Here is a 13,743-nt window from a genome sequence, read left to right as displayed (position 1 = left end):
TGTAAAGGACCACTTGACACACCATCTTTCCAGTACCTTCCGGGCATTTGTTGTTTGTTGTGGCTGTGAACTCAATCCACTAGAATGTACAGCAGTAGTAGCAGGTGTGTTCCTGGTAGTCTGGTCTGAGGATCTTACCCGAGGTGAAATGTAAACAAACTTTCTCTTTGTTTACATTGCATTTCTGGCACTTGGCCACTTTATAATTTACAATTGAGACTTTACAGTTTATAATTTATAACGTCTGTTTTTAGGGCTGGGTGATTAATCGAATTTCGATATTCGATTTAGATTTTGATCAAAAAACGAATATCGAGATTTCGATTATTATTTTTTTGAATAGCTGGATACATATCGGTGCATTATTTTAGAATTGAACATGTTCTCTTTGACCATTTTGTGTATTTCTTTAAGGCGAAATTTCAAAGTTCTCAGTTGCTAAATGTTTTTGGCAGAGACATGCTGAATAAATACATCATGTTTTCAAACTCAAAAATAATCGTTTGAATAATTGTGATTTCAATATTGACCAAAATAATCGTGATTTCGATTTTTTCGAGCAGCCCTAGTCTGTTTTGTTGGCCGTTTGTTGTTGTTTGTTCTGTTTGTTTTGACTTGTCCTTACTTGAGCATTTAGACCAGCATTTATCTAAGCGCCTATTTTTGTTTGCATTAGTACTTTGTATTTTTATTGCATTGTATTTTCGTCCTGTTTCTCCACTGCTGCTGAGCTGTTGCAACAAACTCTTTTCTCCTATGGGGGTCTAAAAGGTTGTATCTTATCTAATCTAACGTCGGCATCTTCATAAAACCTGTCGCTGTTCTGTTCCTTTTTCAGCTGAAAACGACCCGCTGCATCTTCGTCCAAATCCTGAGAATCTCATGAGCAAAGTACGTATCAGGACGGGTCCGAGAGGCGTGGTTCAGACCCGAGCTGGTGGTCCCTGTTTCTATCATGTTCTAACCCTAACCCTGCAGCCACCTGACCTCGTCCCCCCCCCTCCCCACCTGACCTCGTCTCCCCCCCTCCCCACCTGACCTCGTCTCCCCCCCTCCCCACCTGACCTCGTCTGCCCCCCTCCCCACCTGACCTCGTGTCTCCCCCCGTCCCCACCTGACCTTGTCTGCCCCCCCTCCCCAGCTGAGTGAGTCGGAGGAGTCTGGCGGTGAGGACGGACTCCCCTCAGTCTCAGAGAAGAAGACCGCAGCGTTTGGAGACAGGAAATACATCCCTCCGAAGATCGCCCCCATGCACTACGGTAGGCCGACAGGATCATGTGGTCGCTTTACACTGCGTCTTTGGGGAACATGTCCAGGATGGCTGTCTAGAGGTCTGACCCAGTGTGTCCCTCTTAAGAGGTTTGTTTACATTAGATGCTGCTTCTTGCTTTAACATGGAGACGGTATGGATCATTCTGTAGTATGGCTGTGTGGTTCATGCCTGCTTTCCAAGCGGTGAAGTAGGCTACGTATGAAGAATAATAATACATTCTACTTGTGTAGCCCTTCTAAGTACTCAAACGCTTTACAGAGTGAACACAAAAAAAAAAGCGTTCCATAAGAACGTATATAAATGAACGATAGGATGGATATGACCGTATAAGGACGAACAGGTCTGGTAAGGTGTCTCTCCGTGTCTCCCCGCCAGACGGCGACGTGACGGAGGCGGACCGCAAGAAGGAGCAGCAGGACCGGCTGCGGCGCTCCGCGCTGCGCAGCTCCGTCATCCAGGAGCTGCGGGAGCAGTACAGCGACACTCCCGAGGAGATCCGGGACCGCCGCGACTTCCAGACGGAGCGCCAGAGCCGGGACGACCAGCACAGGTACGGAGCGCGCCGAGGGCACAGGCCGACTCGCCGGAGGCTTCCGCGAAGAGACGAGGACATGACTTTAGGTAGCTGCTGAACTCTGCTCTCTTCTCCCAAAGGAAAAACTACGAGGAGTCGATGATGGTGCGTCTCAACGTTCCCAAGGCAGAGCGTCTGGCGAGGAAGAGGAGCATGCAGGGGATGTCGGGCCAGCTGAACAGCATCACGCACTTCAGCGACATCTCAGCGCTGACTGGAGGCGCCGGAAGACAGGTGAGGGGTCACAGCTGTCTCTCTCTCTCTCTCTCACCTGTCGCTCTCTAGCTGCTGGAGGCAAGACGGGGAAACCGTCTTGGTTTCCCCGTCCAAGCTGCAGATTAACTCATCTGCAGCTCAACCATTATGATGGATGAACGTGTCCATCACGATGTTTGAGGGTTGGGCCGCGACGTGATCAGTGAATCCCGTTCAGTCGTCTTTTTGTGAGCCATGTCTGTCATGGGAGCGCCTCGCAATTAATCAACTTCATCACAACAAGGAAACGTTGGTCAAATTTAGAAACATGGAAAGACAATGATTAAATAAATGCCCAACATGTCCAGCCAGGCTGTTTGAACAAGAAGGCCCATGCTGGCATGAGACTAGTGGAGCGAAAATGCACAAAGTGATCACAAGAGGTCGCTGTAGTCTCTGGTCCGTGTTCCAGCAGACTGTAGTTTTGGATCACTGTAGTCTCGGATCGTAAGGAAAAAAAATGTGTGGCTACACTTCTTTCTGGGCACGTTTCTTTCGTCTAAATTGTGTCTGCATGTAAAGAAGTAGAAAGAGGCTGCTTCTCATTATACATCTAAATGTTGTTGGTTATGCAGAACACATGGCTCTGCACTGGAGCGGGGGGGGGGGGGGGGGGGGGGGGGGTGCGGGAGATGCCTCCGATGGCGGCCCCCCGTCTCATGTTTGGTTATGTTGTCCTTGCAGGACGAGGATTCCCCACGTCCCAAGAAACAAATGATGAAAAAGAAAACCAAGAAGAGAGGTAAGAACTGCGATCCAATAGAGAAAAAGAATAATTTAACCCTGCATAATTATCCTAACCCCAATGTGTTTGAAATACGGCCTGTTCTGAAACAACCCTCCATTCTCTTCTGCAGCTTTCAAGAAATACAAGTAGGACAGAAATCGATCCAAGATGTCCTTTTGAAAGTCTTTACATCGTTGTTTTTAAATCTGTCATGTGATTTTGATATCCCTCTCAATAAACCCGTTCCAGCAATTATCGTTTCCAATTCATGTGCAGCCAAAACATACAGCTTGAAGAATAAACTGTTAGTCTGACAGTATTACTGCAAGTTTTCTGGCAGCGAAACAAGGATGAATCACATGCTCAATCTTTTGACTAGCTGGTTTAACAAAGCAAATAGTTGACCAAATTAAATCACTTGCATTTACTCCCACAGAAAGCACTTAATGGGTCCAACATCTCATTTCGTTGAACTGACGGTACTTTTATTACAAAGGGTGTAATGGGAGATCCAAATATTTTTGCACTGGCCGACTTCAATCCACATGGAACATTGTGAACTGCATGAAATTGTAAGCGCTCTTCGGAATGCATCCTGAGATGAACCCACATGGAATTAAATGAGTCCCGACCCACCGGCTCCTCCTTGTAGTTCTACATTAGTATAGAAAACGTGCAGACAAAAATAAAACACAGGATTATTTTTACACAATGTCTTTATTTTTTTTTTCTAATTACAGTCTCATGGGTTAAAAAAAAAAAAGCAAAACTTTTTTCAAACCCACTCCTTTTGTCAAAAACGGCTCCCATAACCGCTCCACATTTAGCCCCGCCCTGCCGAAACAAGCTCCGCCTCCGCCCCTTATTAAATTAACTCACTCTGCCTTCCCCAGACAGGCCGTGGCTGCACTGCGCATTGTCAGAGAAAGGTGGCTCCCTAAATCCTACATCCACGCCAACAAACCAAATTAAGAAAAACGCCCCAATCTCTGGTCTCGCTCCTGCTCGCACCCGCTCGCCCCCCCCGATGGGCGTGGCCCCCTCCCCGTGAGGGCGTGGTGTGAGGTGTGTAGAGTCTCGTGTGGTGCACGCCTGCCCTATGTGTGGTGCGTTTGCCTCTTGTGTGCGCGGGGTGAGTGTGTGTGCAGGGTAAAAAAAACAACAACACTTGACGCTTGCGTCAGCGTTTACTGTTGTAGTAAATGCCCCCCGCGCTGGGCCTGTGGTCGCCCGGCCCCCCGCCCCCGCCCCCCCACACGGACAGGATGGGGTGAGTGTGCATAGCGGGAGCAGAGAGAGAGAGGGACGCTGCGGAGACAGTGGGGGGGGGCTGCGCCACCTGGGGAGGGGAAGTCAGCCGCCACTGGTCCTGAAACCTGAAACGACAAGAAGTGGTCTAATATACAGAGAGAGGAGAGGGGGAGACGGGGGAGGGAGGACCAGGAAGTGGTCCAATACACAGAGAGGAGGAGGGGGGGGGAGACACGGGTGGGATGAGAGGGCGGACCAGGACGTGGTCCAATCACAGGAGGAGGAGGAGGGATGAGGGCACACCAAGATGCAGGAAATGCCAAAAATACAAAAAAGACCCACCCAGAAAATAAAAAGCGGAATTGCGGCTCATGCATTGGCGGTGGAAGCAGTGAGTTAGAGCCATGGACCAAGAACCCCGTCCCGTTAAACAAGAACACTTGCAGCCACTGTGAACCGGAGCAGTGGGAAACCATCAAAGCAGATGAACAAGAATGGAGGGGCGGGGTTAGAAACAAGGTGGGGGGGGGGGGGGGGGGGAGAAACACACTGAGACCATGAAACACAAAAATCACATCGTCCTTCTGCAGGAATCTCAAACATGGTTACATGAAAAAAAAAAAAAAAAAGGAAAAAAAAAGTGAACAATCATTCTGAGAGCTCTCCTCCCCTCCCCTCCCCCAGAGGGGGGAGGCTGGGGGTGGGGGAGGAGCAGGGAGATGAGCTGTGGTGGGATGATGTGAGAGCAGGTCCTGAGCAGACCGGAGGAGATCTGCAGCCTGAGTACCACCGTGTACAGCGTGTCCTCTCCCCTCCACACTAACACATCCCTGGAGATATAGATATAGGACCCACTCCCCTCCCCCCCCCCCCCCCCCCCCCCCACAGAACGGCAGACGTATACCTTACCAGGGGAAGGGGGCATCACCTCCGCACACACACAACAATCACACTGTGGGTCAGTCAGTCTGTCCTGGGGAACAGACGACGTTTTTTTTTTTCTTTTTTTTTTTTCTTCTGGGAATATCTTCCTTTATTGGCTGAGAGGGAGAGGGGGAGGGGGGGGTCTTTTTTATCAATCTTTTTTTCTGTTCAAGGGGAGCACTAGGGTTGGGGGGAGGGGGGGACAGTAGGGAGTGTCGGGGAGGGGGGGGGGGGTATTAGTAAGGGGAATACCACGATGTTGTTCGCCCTCGGCCCCTGGAAGAGAGAGAGAAAAAGAGGGTGAGTTGTTTTCTGATTGGCTGACGGCTGGACACCAGTGGTACTTGTGGTGCAGTAGAGGTCAATGTGTGGTGCTGTGGGCGGAGCGGGTCTGGGGGGGGGCCCCGGACTACAGGAGACCGGGTCTGGGGGGGTCCCAGGACTACAGGAGACCGGGTCTGGGGGGGTCCCCCAGGACTACAGAAGATCGGGTCTGGGGGGGTCCCCAGGACTACAGAAGACCGGGTCTGGGGGTCCCAAGACCGGTGGACTATAGCTCCATGTGCAGAACACCCAAACGTATCATCTCAACAGCTGAGCTCAATTGGGTCCCAGTGCTGGGGGGCACAGGGCCGGGGGCCACTGGTCTGGGGGGCCGGGGGCCACTGGTCTGTGGGGGCCGGGGGCAGCGCTGCCAATAACGCAGAGGGGAATGTGCCGGGAATATTCCAGGAAATTGGGAGTACTGATTAGTGTGAGGGGGCAGCAAAGGCCCTCCCACTCCCTCTTTCTCTCTCTCTTTTGGAGAGCCGCTTCTGGGGTGGGGGCGGGGGGTGGGGGGGGGGGGGGGGTCAGGTCACTGTAGGGGAAGAGCCTGAGGACAAACAGCACAGCAACCCCATAATCACACCACGCACACGCAGGTAGGAAACACACACACAGACAACCACCTGGGGAACACGGCGTCTGTCAGGTGAGCCCCGAACCATCCGCACCTCTGACACACGGAGGGGGGGGGGGGGAGAGCAGGGGTCGCTAGGGCGTGGGGGGGGGGGGTTGTTGCTAGGCGGGGGTCAGGCTGCAGGGATGAGTGGCACATGCAACTTGGTATGCAGTATCTTTGAGCTGGTGATCGATTATTTGCAAACGTCTTTAAAGTATTACTTCCAAGACGCGTTTGACTGCTAAACACTGGGTATATTTCCAGTGTCCCTCTTGCCTAAATGTACCAAGCGTGTTCACTTCCTTCCAGGCCTCTCGCTATGCTCTCTACCCTCATACACGGGGCGCCCAACACACTTCAAACATTTCCTCCCCCCCACTGGTATCCCCATTCATCCTCTAATGCACGTAGTGCCTCTCCTACTCGTTGCACTCTGACTGTCAAGAGTAACTGCTGTGTCTGCACATTCCTGTCGGCAGTGTAACCGGACTGCACATCTTCTGCGTGACATGGAAGTTATTTAAAGTGTCCAGTTTCAGAATGTCATATTGTAATTCTTGTGCAGGCCGTTTGGTCACAAATCTCCGGTCATGACTGGGATTCAGGGAGCAAATTTAGGAGGTACACCTCCTAACTTCGATTGGAAAGTTTGACGTTAACAGAGGCTAATATCCTGATCAGCCATCAAATCGATCCAGCTTTGTTTGCGTGAAGGAACTTTGCCTGGGGTCTGAGTGCAAAATGGTGGCAGGGTGGATTCCTGACGGACAGAAGGATTCATCCGGTACGGAGGTGATGCCCCAGGAATGCAGAGGATGAGCGCGGTTGAGGTCCTGTTGTTCTGATCCCTGATCTATCGTCCAACCACTCAAGTCAATCAAAAATAGCAGAACTCCAATATGACATGACCAAATGCAACAATAAAACAAGTGCCAGAACCACTTTGCCGCTCTGAATACAGCCTTCCATTCAAGTTAGCAGTCAGTGACAGTGGAGCGAAAGGTACATGCATGAAGCTACTGTGCATGCACATGGGTTCAGTACCGATGGCTCAAAGGGTTCGATGGCAACATTGGTTACAGGGATGCGTTGCAGCGATCAAAAGCAACGCGGTGGTGTTTCGGTGACGGGTTGAATGTGCTTTTGGACACCAATGGAGTACTACGCTGCCGCAACAAAGGGCCCAGGACCCGCCTTTTAATTGAGACACTAGAAGACGTGACAACGCCGTAGACAGCAGACCCCCAGCCGCTCATTCCTACGTTGACAGGAACCCTTCCACGGGACCAGACCATGTACGGGTGCAGGCTCCGCCCCCTACTACCTCACTGGGGCCCTGCTCTGGAGGACCCGCCTCCACACCCACGCTCTGCCCTGACTGGATGAGGCTGTTGAAGGCATGGGGTGACCAGGTGTGTGGGTGGGGCGTGGCCAGGTGTAGGGGGGGGGGGCCTGTTGAATGCATGGGGTGACCAGGTGTGTGGGTGGGGCGTGGCCAGGTGTAGGGGGGGGCATGTTGAATGCATGGGGTGACCATGTGTGTGTGGGGCATGATGAATACATGGGGTGACCAGGAGTATGGGGGGGGGCACGTAGATAGGGAATAGGGGGACCAGGTGTGCGGGGGCGTGACGATGTGTATATGGGGGGGGGGGGGCATGTAGATAGTACAGGGGGTGACCAGGTGTGTGTGGGGGGGGGGGGGGGGGTTATGTAGATAGTACAGGGGGTGACCAGGTGTGTGGGGGGCTCACCTGAAGGCCCGTCCCCGGCCCCGGGGCGGTGTGTAGCCGCTGTAGTAGCGCGCCCGTGATGACGAGAAGCTTCCTCCTCGTGAGCGGAAGCGGGCGCGGGGGAAACCGCGGTCTGTCGTGCTGATCCCTGGTCTGTTGGTCCTCTTGGCGCCCACCTGGAGAGGAGCAGAGGGTGCTCAGAACGCTGACCCAGGACCAGCGCAACACGGGGCCATCGTCTCTCTGCCCCCCCCCCCCCCCCACAAGTACATCTGGTACCAAGATTTTGTCCTAATGTCGATTCTCCCAGAAGCGTTTCGCTCGCGCCTGCAGCAGAGCTGCGTCTGCCTCAAGGTGCGCTCACACCGAACGCGGCGACACGACGATCCCATCAGAAGTGAGCGTAGAGACGCGAATCGGGCGAATTATTCGCTAGAGGAAACCGGCGACAAGTTTTGAGTTGTCTCGGCGCACTTTCGCCCTGCACAGGCGAGCGCGTTCACGAGGATTTGTAGCGCGACAAATTGGCTCGAGGTGAAATATTTCAACTCTGCCGCGACATTCGCGCGATGACAGCCAATCAGCGTTCAACAGCGTGGTCGCCGAGTGTCGTGTGTAACGCAACAGCCAATCAGCGTTCAACCAGTGAACCGTTTACTGCAGTGCAGCCAAAAACCGCAGCAAATTCTGCGGTTACCCCGGACTGCTAGGGGAATGCTTCACACCACAAGACACAAATGTGTCTTGTGGTGTGAACACACCTTTATAGAGGACCTCACACATTCACTCACTGATATTTTTTAGTGCACCGAGACCACTGTGTTACATTTCAAAATCGGGCGTTCACGACGGAGGACAACAGACGATGTTGTTGCAGCAAACTATAATATCACGAGCGAGTGCCGTGTTGGGAACTCGGGACACCTTTGGGTCCCATCTTGGTCCGAGTCCAGGTCTTGTTCGGTGTTTACAAACACCGAACAAGACCGGGCGATTCATTCATTCATCACGCTCTGATTCGGCCCCAGAGCGGTGTGTGTCGGGGAGGGGCTCACTTTTATCTGCCGTCCTCTGAACAGCGACTCGTCCAGGGCCATGGCCGTCCGCACCGACTCCTTGTCTGCAAACTCGATATAGGCGAACCTGGGGAGCCAAAAACAACCAATCAGGACTCAGGCGGACCACTGCATGCCACGAGTACACAAATTCAACTGGATGACTAATGGATTTGTTTTGCTTCCAAGCTGACGCAACGCAAGGAGCCTGCAGTGGCTTCGACGCAGTCGTGAACCCGTTTTGTTTCTGCATCGGGTTTGCTTTAGCGGACCCATCACAGAGGTTACAGTTTTGGGGAGGTGCACGTCTGGCCCTCGCGGTGGACGCAAGGGGTCCGTAGACCCCCTTGCGTTGCGTCAACGTGGAACGATAACTAAGCCACAACAGCCCTGCTCATTGGGGACCATTGAATTCAGTGTTCCCTTCTGCTTCAGCATAACGTCGGTCACACCACCTGAACAACACCGTGCAGCCCCCCGGGGGTGGAAGGAACCTACCCTTTAGGATGTCCTGTGAACTTGTCACACAGGATGGTGACTCTGTTGACGGACCCACACCCGTGGAAGTGGGCCTCGAGCTCCTCCGCCGTGGCCCCGTAGTCCACCTGGGGGCCCAAAGAGTCAGCACACCGTAGCACAGCTGGAGTACCCATGGGTCTCACCCTGAAGGTGTGCTCCCTAACCAGAGCGACCGGCCAGTGGTCCCGGCCAGTGGTCCCATCACAGTAGGGCCTGATACGAGGGCCACCGGCCGGAGATAACCAAGGTACCAGGCCAGTGGTCCCTTCACAGTAGGGCCTGATACGAGAGACACCGGCCGGTGATATGGCCCACATTGAGGTCAACAGCATTCTTCCTTATTATTGAATACATTTAGAGATTACGTTTAATAATTCACATTCATATAAATGTTTTTAAACTGGATGATTGTGTTTTTCTTTACTGCTTAAAGCTAAATAAATACAAAGCTCTACATGATGCACATGCATAAGTGTATATCAGCAGATAATATAGGCTATTGATATTTTCAAACAAAAAGGTTTTGATAGTTTCAATACGTGATGTGAATATTTGTCTAACATTATTTTTTTATGAACATGGGTTCTCATCACATGTTGCGGTTTTATTTATCACACAGGTCACTTAAACCTGTCGTAACGGAGTGTGTACATTTAAAGAAAAGATCGAGAGGTATACAAGTTACACCTTAATGGAACAGGAGGACAATAGCTGATGAGTAAGTTCACAATGAATGACAGGAAGGCGGGCTTACATTTCCAACGTAGATCGACCTGCCGTCCGCTTCCATCTTCTCCTCGATGGACATGATGACGGGACCAGCTGGAGAGGAAAGAATGAAAACGTTCAGCAACAAGAGGGAACACGAGGGAACGATGGGCAGCAGGAAGGAGCTGCATGGTGTGCTATGCCCGAGACGCCGGTCACCTGTCAAGTGTGTGAAATGTGCTACAAGAGAATCTGTTGTAACGACCGCTTCTCCGGAGGAGACCATTCATTGGTGCTCCCCTCTCGTTTTTTTGACCAATCAGGGCATCTCTCCCGTGCTTTGTCGGGAATTCCTCCTGCCCACCAATCACAGTTAGGTGAAATCAAACATTCTCCATGGTGGAGAGAAGTAGAGGGCAGGGTTAAGTTTCCAAATCTGCCCCCCTCTTTACAGCTCTATTATCCTACCTACAGCCCCTCTGACAATGAGGTGTGAATATGATATGTCTGTGAGGTGGTGGGTGTAGTACCGGGAGGGGGGCTGAGGTTCATCTGTTTCTCCACCTCGTTCTGCAGCTCCTTCAGCTTCTCTGCTTCCTCCTCCATCTCTCTCACCCGGGCTTTGATGGCCTCCAGCTCCTACAGAACCAAAGGGAGACAGACCAGTTCAGCGATCGGCCACATCATGAAGAACAGATGTGTGGAGCGAACTGGCTGACCCAGCAACAGCACCACCACAGACAGGGGAGAACCTCACAAGTGTCGCTTGGCTTTACCCCTCATCATCCTCATCCACACTCTTAACCCGGGTGTACATCATTGGTGACATTTGCCGCGTTCATTTCATCAGAGAGCGGGCACGGAAACGGAGTTCCCCCGAGTGCAGTGAGGTGTGGTTGAAGGACTAGGTTGGGGCCTTAATGAAGCATCGACTTCACTCTGGAGGATCGGTAATCCTTTGGCTACAGCGCATCGAGAGCAGCCTGATGCAGGTTGCTGCGATTTGCAACCTTTGCTTATTTTGTTAAGCGGGGGTGACGTAGGGGCGACCCACACAATTTAACCATCATTCTCAGAGTCTTCTGATCGAGAGGCCAGTCTTCAACTACAAAACAGGCGACAACAGTGATTGCGTCGGATGCACACCTGCTTATTTTAAAATAAAAAGGTACCGAACGTGTTTTGTCCAGCAACAGATGGCCACCAGCCCGGACTACCCATCACTCAACCCAGACTGTCCACTACTCAACCCAGTCTGACCAACATGCAACCAAGTCTGACCACCACGCAACCCAGACTGACCGTCACGCAACCCAGACTGACCGTCACGCAACCCAGACTGACCGTCACGCAACCCAGACTGACCACCACGCAACCCAGACTGACCGTCACGCAACCCAGACTGACCGTCACGCAACCCAGACTGACCGTCACGCAACCCAGACTGACCGTCACGCAACCCAGACTGACCGTCACGCAACCCAGACTGACCGTCACGCAACCCAGACTGACCACCACACAACCCAGTCTGACCACCACTCAACCCATTCTGTCCATCACGCAACCCAGTCTGACCAAAGTCCAGAAATACAGTGAATGCACCTCAGGAAACCTTCAAGCAAATAGGGCAAGAATCAGTGATAAGACGTGCGGCTGGTCTGATAATGGACAACGACTGGTTTATGAATTAAAACCAGAAACTGATGCGCCGTGCTGGAGCCATGGTGCACTGCAGCACAGTGGGAGGCTCGGTCGGGATGCTGCCAACCTTGCTTTCAAAAGTCATCCCAGCAAATCACAGGGCGTGCAACGCTGAAATAGAAAATGGCTTACATGCAGAAAGTTGCTAGCTTCCAGTGTGGCCCAACTCGAGGCAGCAGCAGCAGACTCAGTATGGTGACAGCATGCTAATCACATTCGGCCCAATCGCCGCTGCAGATAGTCATCTCAATGTGACCTACAAATTGACATGTAGCCATCTGAAAGTAATTAAATGCTGCGCTCAGAGAAGCGGAAGATGATGAGTGTAATGTCCAGGTTAAAGACATGTTGGCCGGTCGACGCTCATATTTTGTCGCATATCCACTACCCGCTCGGTCCCTCCCCCATCATCCTCCTCCTCCACCACCACCACCAACTCTCCCTGGTCCACCATTCACTAAGGATGGACGCCCAGCCCTTAAAATACCGCGACCCTCGGCAAACGATCTATACATTGCAAACGATGTCTTTAAAGACACGTTTGCATTAAAACGCTTATATCATATAAACACCCAAGCACACATACGCAGAGCACTCAGGGAGAACAAGACCTCACTAACTTACCGATACGTTCCGACGCCCCCTATACAAAGCTCAGACACACGGTGATAACACGTGAGACGGTAGGCTGAAATGTGGCACAACACCCGACTTCTCCGGCTAAAGACGGTTGGCCAGGTGCGTGTCCGCCACATCCGCCCTAGCTTTGTCCCCGGTCCTCCACACAGCCTCGGTATCTGCTGCCTTCGCGTCACCTCCCCCCCCACTCGAGATCAGCGGCTGAGGGGGGGGAACTGCGGCACACGAGCTCTGTAGTAGTAAGGTTCATTCAGACCTACGAGACGGACTGGACCCCAAAGTGGCGATAGGGCCGACAGGAGAGCTGAATATTGGCTGTCGCGACATGGGCCGATAGCAGAGCTAGATAAAGCCTGTTTCCTTGATGCTCTCCGCACGACATGATGTTTTTTTAATCAATGAAGCTGATAAATTACCTCAGCAAGGGGGTTTCTCCTGGGAGGCTAATGGCGGTGACCTGCCTCCTTCCCCGGGCCCCTCCCGATTTCTACCACCCCTCCGTCCTGCATGTCTGCGCTGAGGGACCCCCCATGCTAGAACGAATCCACCGAATTGCGCCAAGATGGCTCCACCCTCCCAGTTCTGCTGCACTGCGTGAACCACAATGGCGGCTCATCCCGACCCCGCGGGGTCGGGATGAGCCGCCATTGTGGTTCCCCGCATGGAGACCGGCGAACACCCCCCACTACACCTTATACCCTCAACACCCATTCATTAACTCACCGGGTCCTCGATGGCGGACTCTCCCTCGTCCAGCCCCGGCTCCTCATCCCCGACCCCCGGGTCTTCGAGCTCCGGGTGGCTGGGGTCCGAGTCCAGCATGGACTCCTCCGCCAACCCGTTGCCGAACTCCGCCATCGCGCTGTGCCGCGGTGCTCACAGGCCCCGGCTCACACCGAGAAGAGCGGCTCACACCGAGAGGAGCGGCTCAGAGTAGATGAGCGGCTCTCGGGCCCCGGCTCAGAGAGGAGCGGCTCGCGGGCCCCGGCTCACACGAGAGGAGCAGGCGGAGCGCGGAGACAAATGGCGGAAAACGCCGCTCGGAAAGTTAAAAAGAGGAGTAAAGGGCAGCTTCACGGTCCAAACTGAATTCCACGGTAGATGAAACCGGTCGTTTCGGTGTTTAACGGTACGTAGCGCTGCGGGTCCGCAGCCTTACCTAGTTCACCGTTTTATTGAGTTTAGCGAGTATAAAAGGACCGTAAAAGCGAGGACTGAACGCGTGAAGAGCGGCCGCACGTTAGAAATGGAGGCCAGGGGCGGGCTCCCGTCGCACTGCAGGCCTAAATTTGCCTTTCTATTGGTCGTTGTGAGATAGGGGACCACCCTCTTTTGAGTCTCCCCGACTCCCGTTGGACGGTTTTTCCGAACGTAGCCGGTTTCTCTGCCTACTACGTCTTTTCATTGGATGAAACTCCCGTCAATCACTAATGACACGCTA

At 52.8% G+C, this 13,743-nt stretch overlaps 2 protein-coding genes across 5 annotated transcripts in view; one reads left to right on the top strand and one right to left on the bottom strand.

Moving 5' to 3' along the window:
• The window catches only part of ngdn (neuroguidin, EIF4E binding protein), a 5,257-nt gene extending 2,175 nt beyond the window's left edge, over nucleotides 1–3,082 (top strand). The window contains exons 6-11 of the mRNA XM_030349213.1: nucleotides 839–891; nucleotides 1,142–1,259; nucleotides 1,649–1,823; nucleotides 1,928–2,081; nucleotides 2,787–2,844; nucleotides 2,960–3,082. Of these exons, the coding sequence (XP_030205073.1) occupies nucleotides 839–891; nucleotides 1,142–1,259; nucleotides 1,649–1,823; nucleotides 1,928–2,081; nucleotides 2,787–2,844; nucleotides 2,960–2,979 (578 nt within the window). The 3' untranslated portion in view covers nucleotides 2,980–3,082. The remainder of the gene's footprint in view (nucleotides 1–838; nucleotides 892–1,141; nucleotides 1,260–1,648; nucleotides 1,824–1,927; nucleotides 2,082–2,786; nucleotides 2,845–2,959) is intronic.
• A 445-nt stretch (nucleotides 3,083–3,527) lies between these two features.
• On the bottom strand, nucleotides 3,528–13,566 carry pabpn1 (poly(A) binding protein, nuclear 1). Of its 4 annotated transcripts, none has more exons than XM_030349215.1 (7): nucleotides 13,026–13,566; nucleotides 10,493–10,601; nucleotides 10,009–10,076; nucleotides 9,234–9,340; nucleotides 8,736–8,823; nucleotides 7,702–7,856; nucleotides 3,528–4,205 (listed from the first exon to the last, which is right to left on the bottom strand). In XM_030349215.1, the coding sequence occupies exons 1-7, from the start codon at nucleotides 13,158–13,160 to the stop codon at nucleotides 4,010–4,012; spliced, it is 858 nt and encodes a 285-aa protein (XP_030205075.1). In that variant the 5' UTR covers nucleotides 13,161–13,566; the 3' UTR covers nucleotides 3,528–4,009. The 4 variants fall into 4 exon arrangements, with proteins under 4 accessions (XP_030205075.1, XP_030205076.1, XP_030205077.1 ...); XM_030349216.1 differs by having other exon boundaries at nucleotides 3,528–5,280; nucleotides 13,026–13,564; XM_030349217.1 differs by lacking the exon at nucleotides 13,026–13,566 and adding an exon at nucleotides 12,719–12,855.
• Between the last annotated feature and the right edge of the window lie 177 nt (nucleotides 13,567–13,743).

Source organism: Gadus morhua, chromosome 23 (genome assembly GCF_902167405.1).
Source record: "Gadus morhua chromosome 23, gadMor3.0, whole genome shotgun sequence".
Lineage (NCBI taxonomy): Eukaryota > Metazoa > Chordata > Actinopteri > Gadiformes > Gadidae > Gadus > Gadus morhua.
The sequence above is the reverse complement of the archived record's forward strand: the minus strand, read 5'-3'. Positions and strand labels throughout refer to the sequence as shown.